This window comes from Cibotium barometz, chromosome 24 (assembly GCF_041138505.1).
Source record: "Cibotium barometz isolate CiBa-2024 chromosome 24, ASM4113850v1, whole genome shotgun sequence".
NCBI classification, from domain to species: domain Eukaryota; kingdom Viridiplantae; phylum Streptophyta; class Polypodiopsida; order Cyatheales; family Cibotiaceae; genus Cibotium; species Cibotium barometz.
This window is the reverse complement of record NC_141069.1, coordinates 54,735,271-54,748,279: the sequence shown is the minus strand read 5'-3', so window position 1 is coordinate 54,748,279 and position 13,009 is coordinate 54,735,271. Positions and strand designations below refer to the sequence as shown.

The following is a 13,009-nucleotide window of genomic DNA, read 5'->3' as shown; positions in this document are numbered from 1 at the left end:
CCTTCTTATAGTTTAGTTTATGTCTTTACCTTTTCATTGTACCATGGTTTGAAACATTGGCGCACTGGAGTGTTGTTCTGTAAGACATAAAACTCTAGCATGATCTCTGTGGGCTCCTCATAGTAATCATTATTGATTTCTACCTCATGCATGACTTCACCACCTTCATCCAAGGTCTCCTCGATCAACACTTGGTTTATTTTATCCTATGGTGGTGGTGGTGGTGGTGGTTGTGGTGGTAGAACAGGTGGCAGCAAAGCCAATGTGTCCCGTATTCAGAACATCCCTCTTGGTAAGTGGGTTTTTGGCTGCCTTGCAGAGCGGCCGCGCAGTGGTTTGCACTGGTGGTGATGGTAAGACTAGCAACACTCTAGGTGCTGGCAGTTGTGCTAAAGGTTGGACCCTCGGATACTCGACACATGGTAGTGTCATGGTTCCCTAATATCACACAATGAGCACAATGAAGTAACTTCCTTAATCTTAAGTGAGGGCATTCAGTGCTTGTGTGATTTTGTCAGCAAATAGAGCACCAAATCAAATCTCTCCAGGGGTAGAGATAAGCATTCCCTGATGCTTCTCTCCCATCCCCGACCTTTAATTTCTCTAGTATAGCACTATTGAGCTCTAACACTGTCATATTTCCAACTTGATTGCTCCGGGTTCCTGTGTCCTGGAGTGACTTGAAACTCGCGGTGGATGCCACTACTGAAGCTGCCTTGGCATCTTTGGGTTATGGTAATTCAATCATATTATCCTCATATTCTATTTGCTAGCTTACAGCACATATCTAAAGTAGCCAGTTAGAATAACACTAGATAATCATGCATTTTATGATCTTGGAATCCTCTGCGAAAGCAAGGCAATAACTGATCATCAGTTCTTGCCTCAAACTCCTCTTCAAAAGCAAGGCAATAAATGATCGTCAGTTAGCCTCTCCCTTAACTTGCATCTTGAATTCAAGTGCTTGAGTCGAGATACATAATCTAGCAGCATGGACTCGTTTTCTTTTTGCTTGATATTGTGAAGCTAAGCCACATGACTCCATCTATCACCACTTCGAGCAAAGCTTGGTATGAACACATTCTAAAGCCTAGTGAAATTTACTTTATCCTCTGGTTTTAGGGGTTGATACCATTGGTGATGAGCCTTTCCTTCTAAGGTCAGTGAAAAAGCATGGATCATGGTTACATCACTCACTAGCCCACAGGTTGACTCAAAGACCTCTATATGCTGGATTGGGTCCCCATCGCTGAGAACTTTTGCACAAGCATGGAATTAATATGTGGCTTCATTTGGGATGGCCTATATTCCACAACGGTGCCTAGTTCCCTAACCATACCTCAACCCATTTCCACGACTATATTTAGCAGATTTGCCCTTGTGACGACGTTCAGATGGGCATTTGGATCTACAATTGATTTTAGAGGAGCTACTCCCCCTGCCTAGACCTCTTCCTCTTCCTACATTCCTCGCCATATCAAAGATTCCATTGGATCTTGCACAAGGGAAGATGGCTTTTATTTCTCTCCAAGGCTAGAGAATCATAGCCCTTCTTTCATAGATTCTTCACTACTTGTATCAACGGTGGTCAGATTTCTCCAAGCTAAAACACTCAATTGAGTGCTTGTCGAGCGGCTTGAACCAACACTAGGTGGTTTGATGCACTATCATCGTCGGGAGTAAGGTCATCTCTCCAATGATTTTACCAAACCTCAAGTGCATGAGAGTGTATTTCGACAGGCAAAATTACCACTATCATCCGGAGGTAGGTTTATCTCTCCAATGATTTTACCAAACCTCAAGTGCATGAGAGTGTATTTTGACAGGCAAAATTACCACTCCAACGTTTTCAACTGGTTTTTTGCTGGAACAATCCCTTCTGGCTGTGAACTAGTTGTAATCTGTGAAATCGCATAGAATGGTTCGTCATGAAGTAGCAGAGAGTAGTTCACGGTGTGAAGTAACAGGCAATGGTTCACGTCGTGAACTATTCCTCGCACTGCAACAACTGAGATTTTATGTTTTGATTTTTTTAACTCAGCATTACTTCAATTTGCGTTAGATAGACCCAAATAGTGCAATTAGAGTACCTCTTTTACAGTTGGTTTGACAACCCTTAATTCATGAACTAGCAGTTCATGGAGAGATTAATTCGTGAACTACTAACGCTTGAACTGTTAGGCCGTGAAGGCTTAAACCGTGAGGTAGCATGAAATGATTCACGTCGTGAAACATAAAATGGTTTATGTCGTGAAACGTTTCACTACTATCTCACGTGATAAGATTCTTTAGTTTCATAGTGTCAGATGTGCCAAGATAAGGCACCCTATTGTTAGCAAGGTAATCTCAAAAATCTCCACATTGATTGTGGAATGTACTTCATGCCGTTAAGTAGCACAAAATGGTTCATGCTGTGAACCGTTTTCTGCACTTTCACGTGTTTAACTATTGCATCGACAGAATGATATTTTAAAGTGCTATTTCCCTATCTAATTGATAAAAAATGGTCTTGTTAAGGGTTGGAAATGTAATGCAAGTTATTAACACAACCAATGGCTCTTTATTTTTGTAATTCTCATGACTTTTTATAAAAAATAGAAAAACAAGGTATCACCCATGCTAGTTCACGGTAGCATGATTGGTGACAAAAGAATCAAAATTGAAAGAAAAAACCAATGTAGATTTGCTATAGGCTCTTCCAAGTACTCATCCACACATTCAACACATGATTTTTGTAATTGTTTCTCTACCATTCAAAGCTTATCTACACAATTTCTTCTTATTGCAGCTTCTAAATGCAAAGGCAATGATGAATCTTGCATAGTGGGAGCTGAAGCTCTAAGAGGGTAGAAGAAATAAAGGTGTTTCCCTGATAGCAACGATAAAAATGTTATGGGCTACCGCACCTCCCAATAAAGAATTTCACACAATGACAAACAGGAGAAGCAATAGATACAACAATCATTGGGTACTTACCAATTCGTTAAGCTCACGTCCCTTGAGGCTCTCCAAGCTCACTTTGGAAGCTCCACTCCTTCCAACACCACCTCCATGTTGTCACCGTGAAGTCACTCGCATCATGAATGTAAGGCAATCAGCCTCTCTCTCTCTCACACACGCATGCATGCATGAAAGAGGCACATGTACTAGAGCACACTCTCACTCTCTCTCTCAAGGCAAAGCACAAGAGTTCTCATAGCACAAAGGGGAATTGTCTCATGTCATTATGAGAATTTTCTTTTATACAACTAGCCCTCATTCACACTTGGGTGGCCAAAACTTACTAACTAAGGCCTTGGGTGGCTAGAATCTCAATAAAACATTTATAGTGCCTTTTTATGACACTTATTAATGTCTTATATTGGAGGAGCATCTTTGTTAATCCAAAATGGGATTAACATGCTCAAGCATTGAAAGAAAAAAAATTGGGACAGATTGGGACATTAGCCTCAATCTGCCCAAAAAAAATTAATTCAATATAATAAAGACAATTCTAATTTATACAAACAAACATATCAACATATGAAAATACATTTTAAATATAGTAACTCCAAAAATCTTATTTGTATTAAATCCCAAATGCTATAAAAGGCAAGTTACATCCAAAATGCCATAACACATGAGTTACATCGAGTAACATAAAACACAATAGACTAGTCTCTATTCATCTCCTCCTCTTCATCATCATCATCATCTTGGTCCTCCTCGCCTATTGTCTCTTTGTCATCTTCCTATATCATACAAGATTAAGTAATATTAAAACAAAAATTAGAGAAATTTCTTAAATCTTATAAACAAAAGGAATCTGAACTTTAAAACTTGTTCATAGCTTCATAGTTCAAAGCGACACCATGTTGCTGGAAACCATTCAAATGTGGCCAAGATCCCACTATGATAAGAAAAATCGTACTCCTCTCACGAGAGGGAGAACGGCCCACCACATTTTTCTATGTTAAACACACATTAAAAAAGAAAATTTTACATAAGATTTGATTCTTTGGAAACTAAAGTTTTGAATAAAAAAATTTAAGAGTTAAAATACTTACAAAAACTGAGCAAGGAAAGATGTCCTTCCACCCGATCCAAGATGAGAAGTCCTTCTTTTATATATGTGGGCTATTTCTCTTTGTTGCTTGAATAGATCAAGATTTTCCCAATATATCTTTTTGGCCTTCTTCCAATCTTTTTCTAATCCTCTTGCAGGCTTGATGCCACCACACTTGATGGCCTTGGAAAAAATCAATGATTTCCTATGACTCACATGTCTCCGTAGATAATCCATAATCTTAAGGTCATTAAATTGTAGGTCGGGGTGTGGCATAGGAAACTCTGTCTTCAATACACTTAGAATGTATTGCTTCTTTTTTATTGTCTTGATTTATAAAGTCAAATGTTTCAAATGTTTCTAAACTCAAGATTTACAATGCATGCATGCTCGAACATGCTTCCCCTTGCTATCCTCGATGATGCTCTCCCATATGTCCTCCTCACGTCCTCCTCACACAGTAAGGAAGTGTCATAGAGTCGTAGGCATTTAAATCCACCACCTACTTTGCCTGCACATCCTCTAATGGGGAATCGGAAGCAGATCTATTACTACCCCCAAAATAACCGCCCATAACCATCCCCACTAGAACAAGGAGAAGAGGCAGACCTCCTATCTAACAAGGTCATGGACTAGGTGCCACATAAGAGAGTGGGGTGAGTTGGTCACAACCTCTACGTGAAGGCCCAACACCCTAAAATGGACTACATACTCCAATGTGAGTGGACAAGGGTATAGGAGTGTGTAACCCAGGAGTAGAACCACCCATCATAGTACCACCCATTGGTGTAGTGTTAACTATGGAAGAAAGTGAGAGTGAAGCAAAAATGTTCCACACATTCTCTCTCCCATATCAATGCAAGAGACTAGTAGCTAACTCTATGTCGTTGAGATCATCAGCGATGGTTGGACACTGAACGATGGGCCACTAGGCTTCTCGAGTCTGGATCGTCCCCCCCACTAGGCTAACTCTATGAGTCACTCTATGTTGTCGAGATCATCAGCGATGGACACTGAACGATGGGCCACTAGGCTTCTCGAGTCTGGATCGTCCCCCCACATTTCTACATTATAAAAATGAGGCTATAATCATGTTTATAGAATAAGGAGGACTTATATTACAAATCTATTAATTCTTTCTAAAATACTGCTTAGATAAGCAGGGTGGACAATGCATTTTTTAAGGGAGAAAGATAGGCATCGGCAATGCCGTAGGTTCAAAAAGTTAATTTTTCCAACGTCGTTGTAAGCGCTGCAAAAAAAAACCCTAGCAATGGTAACACTTATAACGTCACTTATAGCATTGTTATCGAGTCATTTATAGCATCTCTTATAGCGGCGTTTATAGCAATGTTGGGAAAATTATAAAGAGCAAACCTATGCATATACCATTGACACTACTAGATTTAATGCATCATGTATTCATATTCAGTTTTTTAACTCCATACTTTTTGTGCCTGGCTTTTATAAGTCTCTCTCTCTCTCTCTCTCTTACACACACACACACACACACATACATAAATACAATGTATGTATGTATCTCGGGGGGGTCAACATTTTTACATACAGAAGGGTACCATTAAAAGGGGGTATTCAAAAATTAAATAGAAAAAGGGTATGTTTTATTGAGATTTTATTCATGAAAAATTCACAAATTAGGGGTTTTTAAACTAGACCTTGAACGCACGTGATATAGAGGGTTTACAAATAGTGAACCCCCCGAGGTATGTATGTATGTGTGCATATATATCGTATAAATACACACACACACACACACACACACACACACACACACACACACACAATATATATATATATATAAATGAGCATGAGCATGAGCTTGAGCTTGAGCTTGAGGGTGAGTTTCCATTTGAACCCAATGGTGCAAAAATGTGATTATGAGGATGGTTTACCTACTTCTATGTGTTTTATGAATGCACCATGCAGTGGATCCACTTTATGCACTTTATCTCGTGATTCTTATGCCAATTTTCAGGGAGCGAACACTTTGAGGCTCAAGGCACACATCAATGGTAGAACATCTATGGTGGTAGAGTGGCTCGTGTCTTACTTGATAGTGAGAGCACACATAGCTTTGTCAATGCCAAATCATTATGCAATCTGAAATTATAGTTGATATATTTATTAACTATGCATGAGGTTCGAGTGGTTAATGGGGCTATTTTGGATTACACAATGATGTGTGATAATGTGGACTTAAAGCTCTCAAAAGATTATACCTACAAAGCTTATTTGTTAGTGCTTAACATGGGACCAATTTTGACATTATGTTAGGATGTGATTGGGTCTGAAATCTTAGTTTCATACCATGAATTTATAGCAAGGATTTATAAGGTTTTTGAATGAAAAAAGAGTGTTACATTGATGGGGTACTCATGTGTAAAAGCTTACCTTGATTAATGTTAACTAAAGAGGGAACTTAAGAAAATAGGGTATATGTATATATTACCGCTTTGTAATGAGGAGAGCAATGAGGAGGACAAGGAAGCTATGCATGAAGAGCGAAGGACAAAAAATGGCATTTATTATACTATCCCAAGGACAAAACTACTAGAAAAGAAACACCTCCATGATTTTTTGGGTGGGCTAGTAGGAAGATTAAGCATGGCTAGCTTAGCACCTTTAAATAAATAAATGCACCAACACGCTTGGACCATCATCACCACCAACTTGCCAGACAAGAAAAAGCATGTGCCATGTGATTTCATCTCCAAGGTGCCTAAAGACAAACTTATCGAGACTCGACTAATGAGTTGATTCATTGGACCGACGTATCGACTCAATAGCTTTTAGCCCATGTTCTGCAACTTGGTGAAGTATGGTTTGTCATTTTCTAGCCAATTTCCAAGTTGTTGCAAGATCAGGGTGTCCAGTTTTGTCCAGTTTATGCTGGACTGGGACAATGCTTGAAGAGAAAACTTAGGGAGGTAAGGTACTTCAAATGAGATCAAGCAACTATACAAATACACATGCAGTCAAATTAACCCAATTAAAAAAATGATCTTTCATACATAGAGTGATCTATTTTGTTTTCCATAGACTCAACTTTACAAGTACACTAGTCCCTATAGGTTTTAGATGATTTACATCAAAAATGTAATTTTACTAATTAGATTATTAATATTTGCAGGCCTTCTGATGGCCTGGATAATTTTGGAAAAGAGATCATTAAAAATTCAACCATTGGATTTGACATTTTGACTAACAATCTCATTCTACTAATGGCTCTCTATCTGATCTACAAGATTGAGCATTTTAAGTGGTAGTTATTGTGGGTACAAAAAGTGGTATATATTATCGCACTTTAAAGACCATGAAATATTTAAGAAAAATAGACAAATAGCTTAAAATTTTCTCAAAAACACAAGTTAAGCTCTATATTATGTGAAGATCTAAGCTACAAAGTGGGAATCTCATATGAGTTTATATGTAAAAGATATTAGCATTTTATGGCATGAGTCCAAATTTGGGACAAGGTGTATACATTGACTTTGTACCTAAGAAAATGAGGATTTTCAACTATCTAATGCTTAATCATATTATGCAACTATATTCCCAACTTTGCATGTGGTGTTCCAACAAAAGAACTTGAAAGAAAATTTCTTCGTTAGCTAGGAGAGATTAGCCACTAAAGGTAAACAAATGCCTGCTTTTTTACTGTTTATAGGGTGCCTGAGTGTGGACAAAACTAGGTACCCTAATCCTGCAACCACCCTTTCCCACATGTATATTGCATCATTTTTCTTTCATCTCCTATTCTTTGAATTTTTGGTTGTGGCATGTAACCCATCCCCAGAAATAAAATTTAATTGATGAGTTTATATTTTCATTGAAGGGTTGAATTAATGAGTTTAAATTTTACTCAAGGGTTTCGATCAAAACAAACAAACAAAGAAAAACCCTTTGAGAGATTGGTCAAACTCTTTGAGGGATTGGTTATAGTAGCACTTCCTTGATATTCTTTGTTACTTATTTCCTTTTACAAATGTATTGGTTAAAAACAATGAAATATGATATTCCTTGCCACTTAAGGGATTGGTTAAACTCTTTGATAAAGGATTGGTTATAACTTGAAGGTTATAATAGCACTTCCTTGATATTCCTTGCCACTTGTTTCCTTTTACAAACAGATTTTTGTAATACCAAAAAAAATAATGAAATATGATATTCCTTGCTACTTTTCAGTAGGGAAAAGACCACAATTCCTACCACCTCACTAGCTAGTTTTGAACTACTAGATCTGCCAATTTATGACCATGAGAAATAGCAATCTAAAAATAAATACTAAGATAAATGCCACATGGACCTCTACCATTTGATAAAATATGAGCACAAAATAGGTGCTTGATTTTTTGGCTCCCTTTCCATCATTTATTACAAACCCTATGCTCTTGAACACTTCTACACACTTAAAATTGAAGGATTTTCACCCAATTTCTTATATATATCAACAAAACTACTTTTGTCCTAATGGCATTCAAAATTTCTCCTATTAAGAAATTAACAAACAAAAAAATTTCAAATATCTTCTTGATATGATTGTCAATTGAGGAATTTTGTGTTTATGAAATTTCTCTATCTTATTCATTTTATCTAGATGGATGTGTAAAGCCTCTCTCTTAATGAGAGCCACTCTTTCTAATGGTTTTATAATGACTCTTTTTAAGGGATACCTAGAAAGTTTAGACACTAGCACTATTCTTGTCTTTTTTAGGCTCTCTCTTTATCTTCCTTAAAAATCCCTCTCTCTCTCTCTCTCTCTCTCTCTCTCTCTCACACACACACACACACACACACACACATATATGTGTGTGTGTGTGTATTAAAAGCTACAAAGGGAACCAAGCCTCTATAGCACCCTCTACTCTCTCATTGAAAAAGCAACAACCTTGCTAAAACACATACACACACTAATAATTCCCTGACACTATAGATACAGGAAAGAAAATGGAAAGGATATCTTAAGAAAACAGAGATGGATATAAGGATTTAGTTTAATGAGTAAAAGATTGAATTACATCAAGATACCCTTAACCATTGCATTGTGACATGAAATTGGACGAGAAACATCATGCACCCTTGTGCCTCTCCATAATTTCTCAATATCACTAACAAAGGGATCAAGGTATACATCCATATTCTTTACCTTGTGCTTTTTGGGCACAAGAAGTGTAGCATCACATGTCCCTTCTTGATGGATATCCATGGAGGAATATTATACTTCACAACAACAATGGGCCATGTGGACCATGATGTAGACCTCAATCCAATTGGGTTCACCCCATCCATACCCAATCCAAACCCTAAATTACGGGGCTCATCTTTGAACTTTGGCCATCCATCCTCAGTTGAATGATGGTTCACATGCCATGTCATTAACTCAATGGATTGACATCGAAACATAGGTTGAATACGAGGTATAACAAGAAAATGCCTCAATACCTTTTGTGAAATTTTGCACCCTGTAAATCCTTCGTGTAACAATCCTCTCCACAAATTTGACATTGCATGACTTTGGCAAAGGCATGCCTAAATAGTACACAATCATTATAGGACATGCATGAATTTGAGTGTAGTCCATAACAGGCTTAGAAAGTATTTTTCGAGCATCACTTATTCTTGTGGACATCAAATTGTTTGTTGGGAGCATCTTCTTTAATAATCGGAGTAGGATATTCACACTATTATCGCTCCATCCATATGTTATTTGCAAGTTGAGGATTTCCAAGCATGCCCACAAAGTTGAGTACTTTGCACCCTCATACAATGGTGTGGTAGCCTCCTTATGTAGCACATCCTCTCTGTGTTTCAAAGTTGGGTGTCTGTTTCTCACCCTCACTATGAAAAACATGAGTGATCATCTCCTCCATGACATCCTCTTCCTCTATCTCATGTGGAGAAAATCCTGGGTCTTCCAAATGTACTAAACATGCTCCAATTTCTAGGTGCTCCTTACAACACTTGTACTCCTTCCTCAAGTTTCCCCCAATGACAGAATAATGAGGAATATTGTGTAGTAGTACTTGTGCACGAATGTCCATGCCCTCCTCATCCTAATGAACCATATTTAAAAATGACACTCAACATTACATATAGCACACCATGAGTATACATATCATCTTATAAGTTTATATAGTAACCAAGGAATTATCTTGCATCATCATGTTAGCAGGCATTGGTTCAAATAATCTCCATTTTCTAATATTCTCCAATGTCACTTAATGTTCACATACACAAACATTCTTGCATCTTGCACATGAACAAGGGATTCTTGTGGACCTCCAATTAACGGTGACACATCACTATCCAAACTAGTAGAAGACATAGCTGATGTCTAGACTTTCTGGGGGGCCCTTGAAAAGGGCCATTATAAAACCATTAGAAAGGGTGGGTCCCATTAAGGGAGAGGCTTTACACATGCATCTAGATAAAAGGAATAAGCTAGAGAAACTTCATGAACACAAAACCCCTCAATTTACCAAAAATGTATTTTAAAAATTTTGTTTCTTAGTCGGCTCTCACCTGTCTCTGATGGGGTTGACACCTCTCTCTCTCTCTCTCTCTCTCTCTCTCTCTTTTCGGCCCTCCCCCCTTTGTCCACTTTGCATTATTTGATGACACGTGTCAAAAGAGACTTCACTCTCCTAGTATAGATAATTCGGAATGGCATTAGGACAAAGGTGCTAGTTTAGGCATGTAAAAGAAATTAGGTGAAAATCCTTCGATCTTCAGTTTGAATCCTTTTTAAAAGACAATTGCTTAGTTATTTTGCTTTAGAGTCACAAAAATCTTGATAAAAAAACTAATTTAAGTGCGTGTGGATTCTAGAAGGGAAAGTAGAGGGTTTCTAGTTACAATGGAAAGGGAGCCATAAAAAATTAATCATATCATATCAAATGGTAGAGGTTCACATCAAATTTATCCTATCATTTCTTCCTAGATTTTTATTTCCCATGGTCTTAAATTGGTAGGACTAGTAGTTCAAAACTGCTGGCAAAGGTGGTAACAATTGTGGCCTTTAGGACCATTTGTTTTCAAAAGAAAATAAGTGACAAGAGACCTCATATTTCCTTGTTTTTTTATGAGCACGGAAGTGTTACTATGACCTTCATGCCATAACCAACCCCTCAAAGTTTTAAAAAAAATTTCAAAACGTGGCAAGTTTTTTTTAGTTTGTGGGGAAACAAAAACCGAGTTTAATGTAATTTGCACCTACATATTTTGAAAAATACCTTCGAATTTAAAACTTGAAGGTACAAATATCTCCATATTTTGAGAAATTATAGAACAAAAACCTTAAAACCTTCATATTTCAAGATTTTTTAAATAAATAATTTCATAAATTTTAGATAAAGGTTTTCCACTTTTTAGGAAAATACTGTTTTTCGAACATTGTTGCGTGTGCTACCATCGAGAAAGCGAAATTTGGCTCTTACTGCACACGACCAACCAATCGAATCACTTGGTGAATTACAAGTCAGTGTCGGCACGTTTTTCTTTAGGCGCCATGGAGATGAGAGCACATGGCACACACGAGCACTTAGTACTAAGATGGTCAAAATTAAACAAATGTGTGTTGGAACATTTATTTATTTATCTATTTAAAGGTGCTGAGCTTGCCACGCTTAGTCTTTCTATCACACCCGCAAATTCACGGAGACTAGGCTTCTTCATCCCGGCAGTTGTTTTTTTGTCAGGAGGACCTGCAGAAACCCTACGTCTGATGGGCAGGATCTCATGTTCGGCCTCCTCAGGGTGCACTCCTGAACAAGCCCCCAATATCGGTCGAGCTGCCCAGCTTACAATCTTCTACTTGGGCAGGGTGAACATCTACGACGACGTTTCGGCCGACAAGGTAATCATGTATAAGTACCTGATTGTTGTACCCTAATTGTTTCAATTTCTTCTAGTACCCAGAAGCTGTGTCTAACATAATTGGCCTCCACTGCAGGTCCATGCTATTATGCTGCTTCTCTCCAATGGCTTATGTTAAATTTTGGGGTGCAAAAGAGGAATAGACACATGTCCTTGCATTTGCTGGGATTCGGACCCAGGTCGCTGCCAAGGGAAGCGAAGCATCTATCCACTGCACCGCGTGCACGCTCATGATATGCACACATATCCATAACATCTTATGGACACATGGTTAGACATGGGCCCGTTCGGCCATTGATAGGGTGACTGGGCCCGCAAGGTGCCATGTATCGTGGCACCCCGAAATTTAACGTATACCCTCTCCAATGGGAATGTCAGTACTGCAGGTAGTGAGGGAAGACCCTCGCCTAAGCCCATGCAGGCAATCGCAAAGCTCGGTATTACAAATACTTCTTAATGTTGGTGGGGTGCGTTTAGATCCTCTAAACTTCCTCGTCCATCTGCACACACGATCACACAAGCAAAAAAGAAGCAGCAGCCTCAGCTTGTAATCAAGTGATCCCAAGCTGGTATATTGCACTCCCACTCCCCCTGATCTCCTCTGTCTCTCCCCCTATCGGGCACACGCGCACGTTCACAGCACCTCTATGTGGAAAACTGTGCATGCTGCAAACACACATAGAACCAAAGATACGCAGGGAGGCGCACACAGAAAGACTTAAAAGGCTATATTACTGTTGCATGGAAAAGGGTTACATATAGTAGTTGCATGCCTCTTCATATCGGCTAGGTGTTCGGCTTCACACTTGTGTGGACTGTTGGCATTATAGTCCAACACTCCCCCTTAATGCTAACTGTTGAGCACAAGGAGGAAGAGATGGATATGGTCTTATTGCATGCTATAATTATGTACATCATGATCACTGTTTTTTGTGAGCTGAGGTGTACAGCCTAGTTGCAGCCTAAGCTAAATGCATGAAAGGTACATCAAATAGAAACATCATTGAAATAAGATTCACCCGGATCAAGATGAGACTTTGTCAAGAAGAAAAGAGTTAGCTCCAATGT

General features: G+C 38.5%; 1 protein-coding gene across 1 annotated transcript; it reads left to right on the top strand.

Moving 5' to 3' along the window:
* The first annotated feature begins 11,718 nt into the window (after window positions 1-11,718).
* LOC147625455 (protein TIFY 6B-like) lies at window positions 11,719-12,807 on the top strand. Its single transcript, XM_086819031.1, has 2 exons — window positions 11,719-11,921; window positions 12,018-12,807. Exons 1-2 carry the CDS (start codon window positions 11,790-11,792, stop codon window positions 12,057-12,059), a joined length of 174 nt encoding a protein of 57 aa, XP_086675157.1. The 5' UTR covers window positions 11,719-11,789; the 3' UTR covers window positions 12,060-12,807.
* The last annotated feature ends 202 nt before the right edge of the window (window positions 12,808-13,009 follow it).

Coding starts and splice junctions, on each gene's coding strand:
- LOC147625455 (XM_086819031.1), top strand. CDS start 11,790: ATGGGCAGGATCTCATGTTCGGCCTCCTCAGGGTGCACTCCTGAACAA. Junction 11,922..12,017: donor ACGACGTTTCGGCCGACAAG/GTAATCATGTAT, acceptor CCTCCACTGCAG/GTCCATGCTATTATGCTGCT.